The 12307-nt window shown below is 57.1% G+C and overlaps 1 protein-coding gene across 4 annotated transcripts in view; it reads left to right on the forward strand.

Annotated features, from left to right (window-relative positions):
• Nucleotides 1-12307, forward strand: part of CXXC5 (CXXC finger protein 5) — a 34168-nt gene that overhangs the window by 19845 nt on the left and 2016 nt on the right. The window contains exons 1-2 of one of the 4 annotated variants that reach the window (XM_029942032.1): nucleotides 5173-5539; nucleotides 10702-11780. In XM_029942032.1, the coding sequence (XP_029797892.1) occupies nucleotides 10863-11780 (918 nt within the window). In that variant the 5' untranslated portion in view covers nucleotides 5173-5539; nucleotides 10702-10862. Of the gene's footprint in view, nucleotides 1-5172; nucleotides 5540-6675; nucleotides 6700-6906; nucleotides 6998-10701; nucleotides 11781-12307 lie in introns of those variants that run through there. The other 3 variants (XM_029942033.1, XM_029942034.1, XM_029942031.1) reach the window with 3 other exon arrangements.

Here is a 12307-nt window from a genome sequence, read left to right on the forward strand (position 1 = left end):
CGCCGCCTCCCGGCCGGCCGCGCGGCTCTGGCTGCCGCGTCTGCCGCCCCGGCGCCCGCCCCGGGTCCCAGGCTGACTAATTAGGCCCGGCTCCCCTCCCCGCGCCGCCCGCTCCAGGCCCGAGGTGATGGCGGCTGCTCCTGCCGTTCTGGGGCCTGTGCCCCAGAGCTGGCCGCGTTTCCCGGGGCGGAAGCCAGCGCGGCTCGCCTGGCTTAACCCAGACGAGCCCAGGACGCCCTGTCCCTGAACTGGGAGGCTGGAGCTCCCCGCACCCCCACAGCGGGGTACAGGCCCCCCCCCCACCCCCCATAGGCTCAGTCCCATTCGGCAGGGAGAGAGGCGCTCTGCTCCGCAACCAGAGTGGAAGGGCCAGAGGTGGGGTGTGTGTTTGGTGGGGGGTTGGTTGCTCAGAGAGAAGCGGGGAGACGCAGGGCAAGGGGTAGGGCGGAGGTATTGAGTTCCTGAAGTGTTGCAGCAGAATCCACCTCTTCCTTTCAGCTGTCAGGAACACAGTGACCTAATGCAGATTCCTTGGCCTTAGTTTCCCTATTTGTAAATTATCAGGACTGACCAGTCTTCTCCTGATTTGAGGGGCCTGGGCTTTATGTCCCCTGTTTCCCTCTCTTGTGAGCCCTGGGAGGGTGGAGGTCAGGGTCTGGAGTATGGACCCAGCAGGGCCTGCCTTACTGCCATGAGCTCTGGGCACGAGTGACCAACCTGCTTGCTGTGCTGAGATCCAGGCAGGCCCTGGGCACTCAGGCACGTTGTTTGCTGAAACCAAATTTCTGTGCTTGTGTTTTTCCATAATTATATTAGCAGGTGGGATTTTTCCTCGGGGAGGCAGTGGGAGGGGGAGCGCCATGGCAGTGTCCCCGCCTGCTCTGAGCGTGAGCTCACACTCAGCTCTGCCCGCCCGCCTGTAATGATTTTTTAATTATGCAGCCAGTGCTCGGAATTGTTAATCCGCCTCCAGCCCAGCATCCCCTCCTGCAGCTAACACCCCAGCCCCTCATGGTGTCCCCAGAGTGGTGGTGCCCAGCTGGGTGTCCATCACCAATGCTTAAGACCCCCCTCACAGTGGGCGAGAGGGTCAGCCAGAAAGGGCTGCAGGGATATCTCTGCTCCATGAGCATGTGACAGAACTTGGTGGTGGTGGGGCCTGTGGCTCTCTTTGTCCTCCTTCCCTCCTTTGGCCCTAGCATAGCATGTACCCTCCAGGATAGCTGTGGCTCTGGACAGCGGCAGAGGAGTGATCAGTGCCCACCCTGAGTGGCTTGGCCACACCCATTTCAGGGACATTAGCCCCACTCTCCAGCCTTGTGTGACCCCAAGGACACACACAAGTATGATCTTTGTCTCTGTCACACACAGTCACACTCTGCTTCCCTTCCACTCAGACTCACAGCTACACAAGCACAATAGCACACTCTGTGTTTGTCACACACATAGCCACACCTGAGGGCTGGGGTGCCCTCAGGAGACCACAGTGCTGCCTCCCATGGCCTGCGGTGCCCTGCCCCCACTCCCTTGCCTTCATACCTCCCATCCCCACCCCCTAACTGGGATGCACTCTGAGGCCTCCCTTCTCCCACTGGGTGCGATGGCTGCCTTTTGTGGCTGGGGCCTGCGTGGACATCCATCGACCTGGCCTGGGGGAGGTGGCAAGGGGGTGGGGGCCGTTTTGCAGCACCGCGGCGGCGGCTCCTCTCCAGGCGCCCAGCTGTGGCATCTGTCAAGGTCAGATAGCGACTCCGGAACCAGCCGGCTCGGCCCCATGGCCCCTCTCGCCTCATTATTTTTGTGTTCCGGGGCTGCGGCGACACCTCCCTCCTTCCTCCTCAGCCTCCTGCCTCATGTCTGCCTCCCCCACGCCTCTGCAGGGAGGGCCTGCGATCTGGGGGCTTTTGTTTTCCAGATTTTTAACATGCTCAGGCCAGGCAGGCTGGGTAAGACGCTGGTCAGAGCTGTTAAGACTTGAACGTCAGGCAGGGAAGGTGTCTGTCTCGTGACTGGGACAGGCTTTCGGCTAGTAGAACCCTGGGTTGGTTTCTCAGGGGGACAAACTGATTGTGGGTGGAACCCAACCCCCACCACAGCCCAAGCACACCTGCGGGTAGCTTCCTGTTTCCATAGGGGCCCCAGCACCTGGCACCAGTTCCTGTCTGCACCATCCCCATCCCAGTTAGGCCCCACATTCACATGTCAGAACCCCTAGAAGCCCTGATACAACTCCGTGTGTGCACATGCACACAACACACACACGGGTATACACATGGCGACTGTGTGTTGATGTTCATGGGCCAGAAGAACCCACAAACATCTAGCCACCATGTAAACCACTGTCCTGTACACACATGCACACTCAGGCATGTGCTTACATCCACACATGTAGGTAACACACACTCTACTTGTAAACACAAGGAGGTCACACAGATATTCATCTGCACTGGTTTATAAGCCTCCCGTCTACATCAGTGTTCAGACCCACAGAGTGACCTCTTGAGTCTATGCACTCACACCTAGGCACACCCACAGTCCCTAGACACACACACATGCACACAACATGCACAGTGTCTGACACACCACCTAGGTGGATACATGCAGATACACTGGTCTGTAGTGCTGCTCTTCATGATACGCACTCCAACCAGAGCTCACTCACTGGGGCCCAGTGTTCCTTGAGCACATTTATACCACCCAGGAGCCATTTGTCCCTGAAATGCTGAAGTGAGCTTGAGGCCTCCCCCTTGATGTGCTCTGTGTGTCCAGGGAGGCTCTGGAGAGAGGGAAGTGGTGGTTGACAGATGGACTGTCCTACCAGCCTGGTCAGCCTCTTTTTGTACATCAGTCTGGGCCCAAGAACACCAAGATGGAGTGAGGTGGGGGGCTCCCGGGTTCATACTTGGTGGCTCTGGCAGAGAAGGCAGGCCCAGGTGGGATGGCCTCTCAGGTTCTGTCCTGGGTCCCTGGCCACCACCAGCCCCCAGTTAAGGTGTGTAAGTGTTGGGGGATTGAGACATGAGCAGACTCCAGGCCCCCCAGAGTCTCTGGGGTAGTCCTGGCCATCCACGCACTTCCTCCGCCAGCTGTGGACTGCTGTGACCACCCTTGAGAGGGGGAGGTAGCTGGAGGTTTAGCAGTGACAGGGCCCCCACCCCCCAGGAAACTCAAAACCCTGGGCCAGCCGCGGGTGGCGGGTTGGGGCAGGCACAAAGAGGGCCTCTGTGCGGCCCGGCTGGGCTGCCCACAGGATTCTGGGGGAGGAGGCAGGAGCCGGTTTCCGTCCCATTCTGCTTCCTGCGGAGGCCGCCGGAATGCCCGGAGCTCTCTGGTCTAGCCTGGCCCGTCCGGCCCACCCGCAGCCCCTTCCCCTGTCTTCCTGGGCCTTAGGGTACAGCTGCAGAGTTCTCAGCAATGGTGCCTTCACATGTTTGCCCGGAACCTGAGAGCCATCCCCCAGAACCCATGGGAAGCCTAGGAGGTGCCCCTAGGCTGGGCTGAACTGGACCTCATCCTCCAACCATAATCCCTCCTTCCATTTGGAGTCCCACAGACCTGTTTTCCAAATCCTGGCTTTGCCTTATTGACCTTGTGACTTGAGGCCGGTGACTTTACTTCCCTGGGTCTCACCCTGTAAATGGGTGACAGTACTAGTGAAAGAATTACAGAAAGAATTCAATGAGAAAATGTGTGTAAAATGCTTAGCACAGTATCTGGTAGAATGAGTGTGCATTATTAGGGTCTGCTATTATGTCTTCTGGGGAGATAGGATTGGGAAGAAGCTAGATGCTTCTCCCAAATAGGCCTTATAACATGGGGCTTGGTCTCAACACTATGGCCTATTCAAAACCCTTCTCTCCAGTCTTCAGTGTCTCCATCTGCAAATCACATCACAGGCAGATTCAGGCCCTCTGGGATTTGGAGGATGGGAGGGGGTCACTATCTAGAGTCCTTTCTCTCTCTATCTTTTTCCTCATGGGCCCCTCAGGGATAATGACTTTTACAGTTTGGGATGAGGAGTAAGAACCATTCTTCACTTTACAGATGGGAAACTGAGGCTCAGTGTGGGGGAGAGGTTCAGTCAACAGGAAGAGACAGGATGGAGCCACAAACCTAGACTTGAGGACTTGAATCCTCTACGTGGTCCTGTGAACACCCTTGCTCCCCATACACAAACCCTGGAAGAGTAGATCCCCCTCCTCTAATTCCTTAGCCCACTTATGTTGGGCTAGCCTTCCTCGGCTTGCCAAGCCGGAGGGAGATCCTGAGTGACTGGGTGTCTAGGCTCTGATCCCAGGTTGGTGTCAGCTTGGACATCACTTTCAGAAACATTAGTCTAGCTCCAGAGGGTCCCAAATGGAGAGGGCATCGCTTTCTCTACATCACAGCTGTTTATTGAACTGCCTGCTCTAAATGGGACAATAATCATCTTCCTTCAGAAGGTGTGGAGGAAGATCCAGTGAGACCAGTGATATAGTGTCTGGCACACAGGAAGTCCTCCTTTCTTAACATATTAACTATTATCCTCCTGGTGCTGTGCTCCAGACAGAGAACCCATTCAGAGGCCAACGCCAAGGTCACACAGAGAGGAAGGAGTCTCTTGATCCTTTCAGTCTTCTAGGGAGGGAACCCAGCCCGACTGAGGTACCTGGTGAGAAAGGCTTTGTTTTTATCTGAGGTGTCGCAGATCACTCCCTAGAGCTACAGATCAGGGCATACCTCCTGCCTGGGGTCTCAGTGTTCTTATCCATGAAATGGGCCGACAGCCTCCTTCAGCTGTTTTTTGGGAGCTCTGTGAGGGAGAGTACCTTCACCGCCTGGGTGAAGGGCGGCTCTAAGATGGTCAGAGAAACAGGACCGTCGCCCCCTGCTTTGTCTTTGGTAGTTGGTCTTGGGGTATTAGTCCTGAGGACATTTTAGTAGTACTGAGGGCATGTCCTACCCCAGACCATCTGCTGGGTGTTAGCAGTGGTCAACGTGTGCTTGAATGTGTATTCGTCTGTAGCTGGATGTGTGCCCTGTGCTCTCTGGCGGGGGCTGCATTTCCCCCAGCCTCCAAGACCAGTGTCTCCATGTGCATCTCCTTGGGCCTGAGTGGAGCTTTGTTCTTCTCTGGAAACTCCCTAGGCTGAATCATGGAAATCAGAGACACAACCCCCAATCCCTGACCTTCGCCCCCCCACTCCTCCCCTGCCTTGGCTTGCTCAGCTCAGCTCAGTTCAACCATCATAGAGCCTGTGGTCTGTTTTCTTCACTACCACTGGCTTGCCCACCATCAGTCTGTCTGTCCATCTCACTTCCCTTGGAGGCCAAGAAGACCAGCTCCAAAGTGGGTGGAGGGGATGTGAAGAGGGCTTAGCGGAGATGTCAGGAGTGCACACGGAGGTGTGGGAAAGAACGTGAAGAGCCAAAGTGTGCAAGTTTGCAAAGCTGGCCTGCCCAGATGATGGCGGAATGGTGAGCCCTACTGGGCCAGTGCCTCCAGGTCCTGAAGGCCCCTCTGGAATGCAGCCTCCTCCAGGAAGCCTTCTGTCAGCAGGTAGGATGGCTGGGAGTCTGTTCTAGCCAGCAAAGGAGCAAGAGATGTTTGGCGCCTTGCTCTCAGACTTGGCCCTTGGCAGTGGTGGTTGTGGCACAACTCTGTACATTTATTAAAAATCATTGAATTATACACTAATAAATGGGCAAATTTTATTGTTTGTAAACTGTGGGGCACCTGGGTGGCTCAGTCAGTTGAGCATCAGAATCTTTATTTCAAGTCAGGTCATGATCTCACAATTCGAAGGTTTGAGCCCCGAGTCAGGAGCCTTCCTGGGATTCTCTCCCTCTGTCTCCCTCTTTCACAAAACAAATAAACTTAAAAAAGAAAAGAAAGAGACTATGCCTCACTAAAGCTGTTTAAAAAAATCCCACCCTTGGCCTCAGCACCCTGCCCAGTTGGGACTCTGCCAACGTCGATCGTACCTTGCATCCTCTTCCCCGTTTCTTTTTTTGACGTAAACTCTGTCACCACCCCCCCCCCCCCCCCCCCCCCCCCCCCCCCCCCCCCCCCCCCCCCCCCCCGCCATGGGGATCAAACTAACGACCCTGAGATCAAGAGTCACATGCTGTACTGCATGCTCTACCAACTGAGCCAGGGACCCTCTTCCCCTTTTCTTGAGAACCGATTTCAGGCTCATGTCCCTTTTGGTAACCTCTCCTCATCTTTAGCTCAGAGACTAGCTGTCTCTTCCTCCAGAAAGGCCCCCAAGTGCTCCACTTGGTCGCCTTCCTGCTCTCATTTCCTATTGGTTCATGTGACCACTGGCCAAGCTCCTGTACCCTCCTCCAGGGCAGTGCCGGCTCTGCATCCTGCACTGTCTCCCCAGTACCACAGGGCACGGGGCTGCTATTGGGTAAATGGTAGCGGGATGTGTGCATGTCTCTGTGCAGACAGCACCATCCCTCCTCCCAGTGCTCCTTCCCCCATTGCTGTCTGGCTCAAAGGGCTCAGGATAGAGCCCTGCTGGGGATGAATCCTGGCTCCCCTGAGGCTCAGGGTAGGGTGAGGGCATTACCATCACCTCTGGTGACCTCATTGCCAGCTGGCATTATGAGGTCAGTAGCCCAGGATTCCAGATTCCTGCCAGGGCATCTCCAAGCCCCCCAGGTGAAGACACTCCCCTGGGGTCTGTGACAACTCGCCCCACCCCCAACCACGTAAGGGTGACAGGTGACAGCCATGGTAACAACCCTGGAGGGTGGGGGCAGCCTTGGGATAGCTGGTCACCTTGCCCTGGGCTACTTTGTCACTCGCAAAGGTAGTCCAAGAGCAAGATGACTAACACTTGAGTTCTGGGTTCAAATTCTAACTATCCTGGGCACCAGCTGCTTGGCCTTGGCCTGACAGCTTGAACCTCTTTGAACCTCAGTTTCTTCAGCTCTCAAATTAATTATTGGTTTCCATTTTGCTGGCTTCTGGGAAGAGTCAAGGAGGGAAAGCAGGGCCTGGGACACAGTAGGTACTCAATAAATGCTAGCTGGTAACGTTAGTTAAAGGACCCTGGGTGTCACTTGATGCCAGGAGATGGTTGGAGACGGGCGGGTCTGTGTCTTCTGGGGCTGGCTAGGGTCTGGGAGTAGAGACAGGGGACAGTCCCAGTGTCAGGAGAGTGGCCCTAGCTTTGACTTCCTCTCTTCTCAGCTTAGCCATTAAGCTAGAGCCCATAGGAGGTTGGGCCACCAGGCCAGGCTCTGAGGCCAAGAACCCATTGACCCTCAGCCCTCCTCCCTATCTATCTCCACTTCCCCGGACCCTGAGCCAGAGTGGGCTGAGGCCCACCCTCACCTGCCTCCCTCTCAGAGCTGTGGGCATATCCGACTGCGTTCTCTTGGTCCTCAAGTCTCTGAGTCTAGGATTCTCTCAGGCCTGTTTCCATGTCTGACAGATGCTCCAGAGTCCAAAGCTGGGTTAAGAACCTTGGATCTCTCTGAGCCCTGGTTCGTCCATTTTCTGCTTCCCATGAAGCTGTTTTCTAATCTTGACCCTTTGCCCTGTCCCCCTTTCTCTGACCTGCCCCTCAAGTTTTCTGTCTCATGATCCTCCTGCACCACCTGTCTCTGTTCTTCTGCCCCCACGTTCCCCTCTGCCCCCCAGCTCTCCATGACTGGTTCCCCCCTCACCCCCCTCGCCCCCCTCCCTCTGGGCTCTGTCCCCACCCGTCAGCCCCTGGTCCCAGCTCCCGGCCGGCCCGGCTCCTGCATGGACAAAGGGGTCCTTTGTGGGCTGACCGCGGCTGGCGGGGCGGCGGGGCGCTGGCTCCGCATTGCTGATGAAACGGAGCCCTTTGTTGTCCCTCCTCAGGCGCAGTATTTCTTTTTGGGGGCTGGATGCGTTCCTGGCAGGGCCGATGATGGATGCGCCCGCCGCCGCCCGCCTGCCCGCCAGCTTTCCCTCCCGCTCATTCCCGCTCCGCTTCAACGCAGCCCCAGCTCCTCCCCTGCTGCCTGGGCACTGCCAGGCCCTTCGTAGCCTGGGAGGGGGTTGCCGTGTGCCTTGCAGTAGAGGGCTAGGGCTTGGGAGAAGGTCTTTAGGCCTCCCCTTCCATGAGTAGGGCAAATAAGCCCTGTGGCCAGTGGTCCACTGGGACCAGGGCATCAGCTTTTCCCAGTGTCTTCGGGAGGAGATGAGCCAGGTAAAGGAGCAGATTTGGAACAGACTTAGGGACCAGGCCTTGGGAACTATGTAGATGTTGGTATCTGCCCACTCTGCGGTTTAGGGACAGGGTTACCCGTGTGCCAGGCCCCCTTGTGTACGCCCCATCTTCAGTTTCTGTGGCTGACACATCAGGGTTCTGCCTGCAGCACCTGTTTGATGACATATCACGTCCTCTGCTCCATAGCTCAGCTTGTCCCTGGACATGGGGGGGGCTGGGAGAGGACAATCCCTGAGGAAGGACAGAAAAATGAAAGCTCAGAGAGACTCAAAGAAAGGGCCAGAGATGAACAGAACATGAGGTTTTGTCCCTACCACGAGACTCGGGATGGAGACAAAAGCAGAGAGACTCAGGCAGAGCACCAACCCTCAACGCAGCCCCGTGTTGGAGGGAGCTGACTTCTAATTGACCTGCCCGCCCTGCACGCAGAGCCAGATCCTGAAGCTGGGAGGAGGGAGTGGAGCAAGAGCAGCGTTAATGCAGCTATCGATTTCTGCCACCAGCCAGCAGGCCGCAGAGGCGGGGACACACAGGGGGGCTGGGGCGCAGACTGCTCCCCTCCCCACCTCTCCAGCCCCAGGGCTCCTACCTTCTCCTGTCTTCTCCCCTCACCATGTCTGGGGCTGCTGGAGCTGTGCTCCAGAGCAGGGTAGCTGAGCTCATGTGGGCAGGGGCAGTTAACTTGGGGTGACAGTCACTAGCCCAGATCTCACTGGCCCTAGTCTCCCAACACTTAGCCAGGTGTTACTGATGCCTAGAGGGGTACTGATTTCTGAGGGAGGGCCTGAAGAGCCAGCCTGGGCTGAGCCCTCAGGAGGTAGGACAGAGCACAGCCATCTGTGGGCATACATCATCCCCTTTTCTCTTACTACAACTCTGATCACTGTGCTGCCCCCAGCCCAGCCGGGACACCCTGCCAGGCCCTCCTGGGTTTGTCCCGGTAGAATGTGCCGGCTTGCCCAGCTCTTCCTTACCACCCATCTACCTTCACTAGGAAGGAGCGGTTGTGGGCCGGTGCCCTCTGGGGAGAGGCAGGGGGCCATCTGGCTGTCTGCTGATACCTGCCATTTTTGCCTCACTCAGGAGACGGAGCTTTTCCCTTTCCGCACTCCTCCTTGTGGCCACTCCTTAGCAGTCCTGGAGCAGGGGGCCCTGTCTGCTCAGGGCCTCAATTTCCCCCTGTGTAAGTGCAGAGGGTTGGACTAGATGGCCTCCCGGGACCAGGACAGGCTAAGTCCTGTGACTGGGTGATGGTGGGGTTGCCTGGGGACAAAGATGTATGCGTGCCGCCCCCAATCCTAGGGCGGGACAGGCCTGGCCAGATGTGCGCCTCCCCCTTGAGCCGCCAGCTGCTTGGGCTGGGCCCGCTCCTCCCGCCCTTCTCCCAGGGGTTGCTGGGCCTTAGCAGGCAGGCAGGGAAGGGACACTAGAGAGCCAGGGCTGATGAGGAAACGGCCGCTCCATCCTTCTGGACAGTTCCTTCCAGAGCCAAGGAGCCTGGCTGCTCATAAGCCTTAGCCATTAGCAGATAAGGCTCTGTCCTGGAAAGGGACGCCTCGGAAACATGGATGTGGCCGAAGCACAAGCTCTGCTTCCTGGAGGGACATACCCACTCGTCCCAGCCTGCGCCAGGCCCCTTCTGCCCACAACCTACCCCAGCTCTGGTCTCTCACTGGGACCTCATCCCAGACCCATCAGGGAGCCAGGCCGGAGCATAGCGGGGAGGCCTGAGTAGAGACAAGAGTGGGGTCTGAGGTAATGATGACTGTGGTTTGAGAGTGAGGAGGAATACTGTGTCGATATGTACACAGTGTGTCCCCCCACTCTTACAGGAGAAGGATTATCCTACAGCGCAGTGCTGCCTGTCCTCTAGCAAGAGGATACATGCTCCTTGAAATAAGGATTCTGTGCTCTCTTTGGTAACCCCTGTTAGAGTCACTTTCCTTTCCCTGCAGGACTTGTCAGAGCGTTGAGATAATCAATGTGTATTAGGAGTTGCCAAATGAGGGTCTAAGAGCAGCTTCCCAGACTGAAGGTCTACACCTTCAAGCTTTGCAGAGGCTGTTCTGATCCCTGTTTGTAGATGGGTCAAGGAAGGAAGATTAGGAAGCAGAAGGTGACTCCATAACTCTCTGAGGTTAATAAACATCTCTAGCTCTTTCCTACCTCCAGCCCAGGAAGAAATGGATGCAGATCTAGGCTTACAGACTCAGGCTGGGTTTCCACCATGACACTCAGTAGCTATGGATCCCCACTCAATTCTAAACCTTGCATTCTTCATCAATAAAATAGGGTATTACTAGCCACTACTTCAAAGGGTGCTTGTGAGGCTGAACTGAAGCAGTAGAAATAAAAGGTACCTAACCATGTTGCATCTGGCACTTACATAAATGCCCAGCGGGGCTTGTGGTTGTTACAATGGTGGTACAGTTGTTGGTAGTGGTGGTGATGGTGGGAAAGGAGATGTTTACCGCTGCCCTGACCCTATACCCTTTTGTTCCAATAGATTGAAGACCCTTCCACTGGACACCTGACCATGTGCCTGCCCTGAGCAGCAGGGCCCACCAGGCGTCTCTGTTGTGGGCGGCAGAGCCCGGTGCTCTCGTCTGTGGATCCCCCGCAGTTGGCAGGCCCCCCCAGCAGCAGGCTCTGGGCCTCGGCCCCACCATGTCGAGCCTCGGCAGTAGCCCCCAGGACAGCGGTGGCAGTAGCAGCAGCAATAACAATGGCAGCAGTAGCAGTGGCCCCAAGGCAGGAGGGGCCGACAAGAGTGCGGCAGTGGCCGCTGCTGCACCAGCCTCGGTGGCGGATGATGCACCACCCCCCGAACGTCGGAACAAGAGTGGCATCATCAGCGAACCCCTCAACAAGAGCCTGCGCCGCTCCCGCCCTCTCTCCCACTACTCTTCCTTTGGGGGCAGTGGTGGCAGTGGCGGTGGTGGCAGCATGATGGGCAGCGAGTCTGCTGAAAAGGCTGCCGCCGCCGCGGCTGCCGCCTCCCTGTTGGCTAATGGGCATGACCTGGCGGCAGCCATGGCTGTGGACAAAAGCAACCCTACCTCAAAGCACAAAAGTGGTGCTGTGGCCAGCCTGCTGAGCAAGGCAGAGCGGGCCACGGAGCTGGCAGCCGAAGGACAGCTGACGCTGCAGCAGTTCGCGCAGTCCACGGAGATGCTGAAGCGCGTGGTGCAGGAGCACCTTCCGCTGATGAGCGAGGCGGGTGCTGGCCTGCCCGACATGGAGGCTGTGGCGGGCGCCGAAGCCCTCAACGGCCAGTCCGACTTCCCCTACCTGGGCGCCTTCCCCATCAACCCGGGCCTCTTCATCATGACCCCAGCGGGCGTGTTCCTGGCCGAGAGTGCGCTGCACATGGCCGGCCTGGCCGAGTACCCCATGCAGGGAGAGCTGGCCTCGGCCATCAGCTCGGGCAAGAAGAAGCGGAAACGCTGCGGCATGTGCGCGCCCTGCCGACGGCGCATCAACTGCGAGCAGTGCAGCAGTTGTAGGAACCGAAAGACTGGCCATCAGATTTGCAAATTCAGAAAATGTGAGGAACTCAAAAAGAAGCCTTCCGCTGCTCTGGAGGTAACGGCGCCTTAGAGGGAGGTGTGTGGGCTCTTGTGTCTGTCTGGCAGTCCAAACCCACCCCCCACCCCCCCAAACCCACTTTTCCTGCTGGGGCGAGTGGGGGCTGCTCAGCCAGTCCCTGGGCTCTGGGGTTCTAGAGCAGCCTCCCAGACACCAGTTCACTGCCCAAAAAAGTCAGAGCCACATCTTGAGATCTCATTAGGTTGTAGTTTGCAAGGCCAGCATAGAGTTCCAGGAGGGGGCCTAGCACTTCCTAGCCAGCCCCGGGGATCCTGAACCCCTTCCTGGAGTTTTGGCCCAGCGATTGATGTTCCCATATAGTCCTAAGTTGCTGACTTTCAGACATATCCTAAAGTTTCCAGTCCATAACCTAGAATTCTGGGGACTCTCCCTTTTCCCACTTGAGGGGTTCTGTCCTGTGGACCATGTGGCTTTGAGGGGTAAGCCCTTCGCTAGCCCCTTCAGAGCCCAGTCTTTCCCCTAAGGCCACCCAAGGATAGAGTGGCCTCAGTGCTCACTGCCCT

Source organism: Suricata suricatta, chromosome 6 (genome assembly GCF_006229205.1).
Source record: "Suricata suricatta isolate VVHF042 chromosome 6, meerkat_22Aug2017_6uvM2_HiC, whole genome shotgun sequence".
NCBI classification, from domain to species: Eukaryota; Metazoa; Chordata; class Mammalia; order Carnivora; family Herpestidae; genus Suricata; species Suricata suricatta.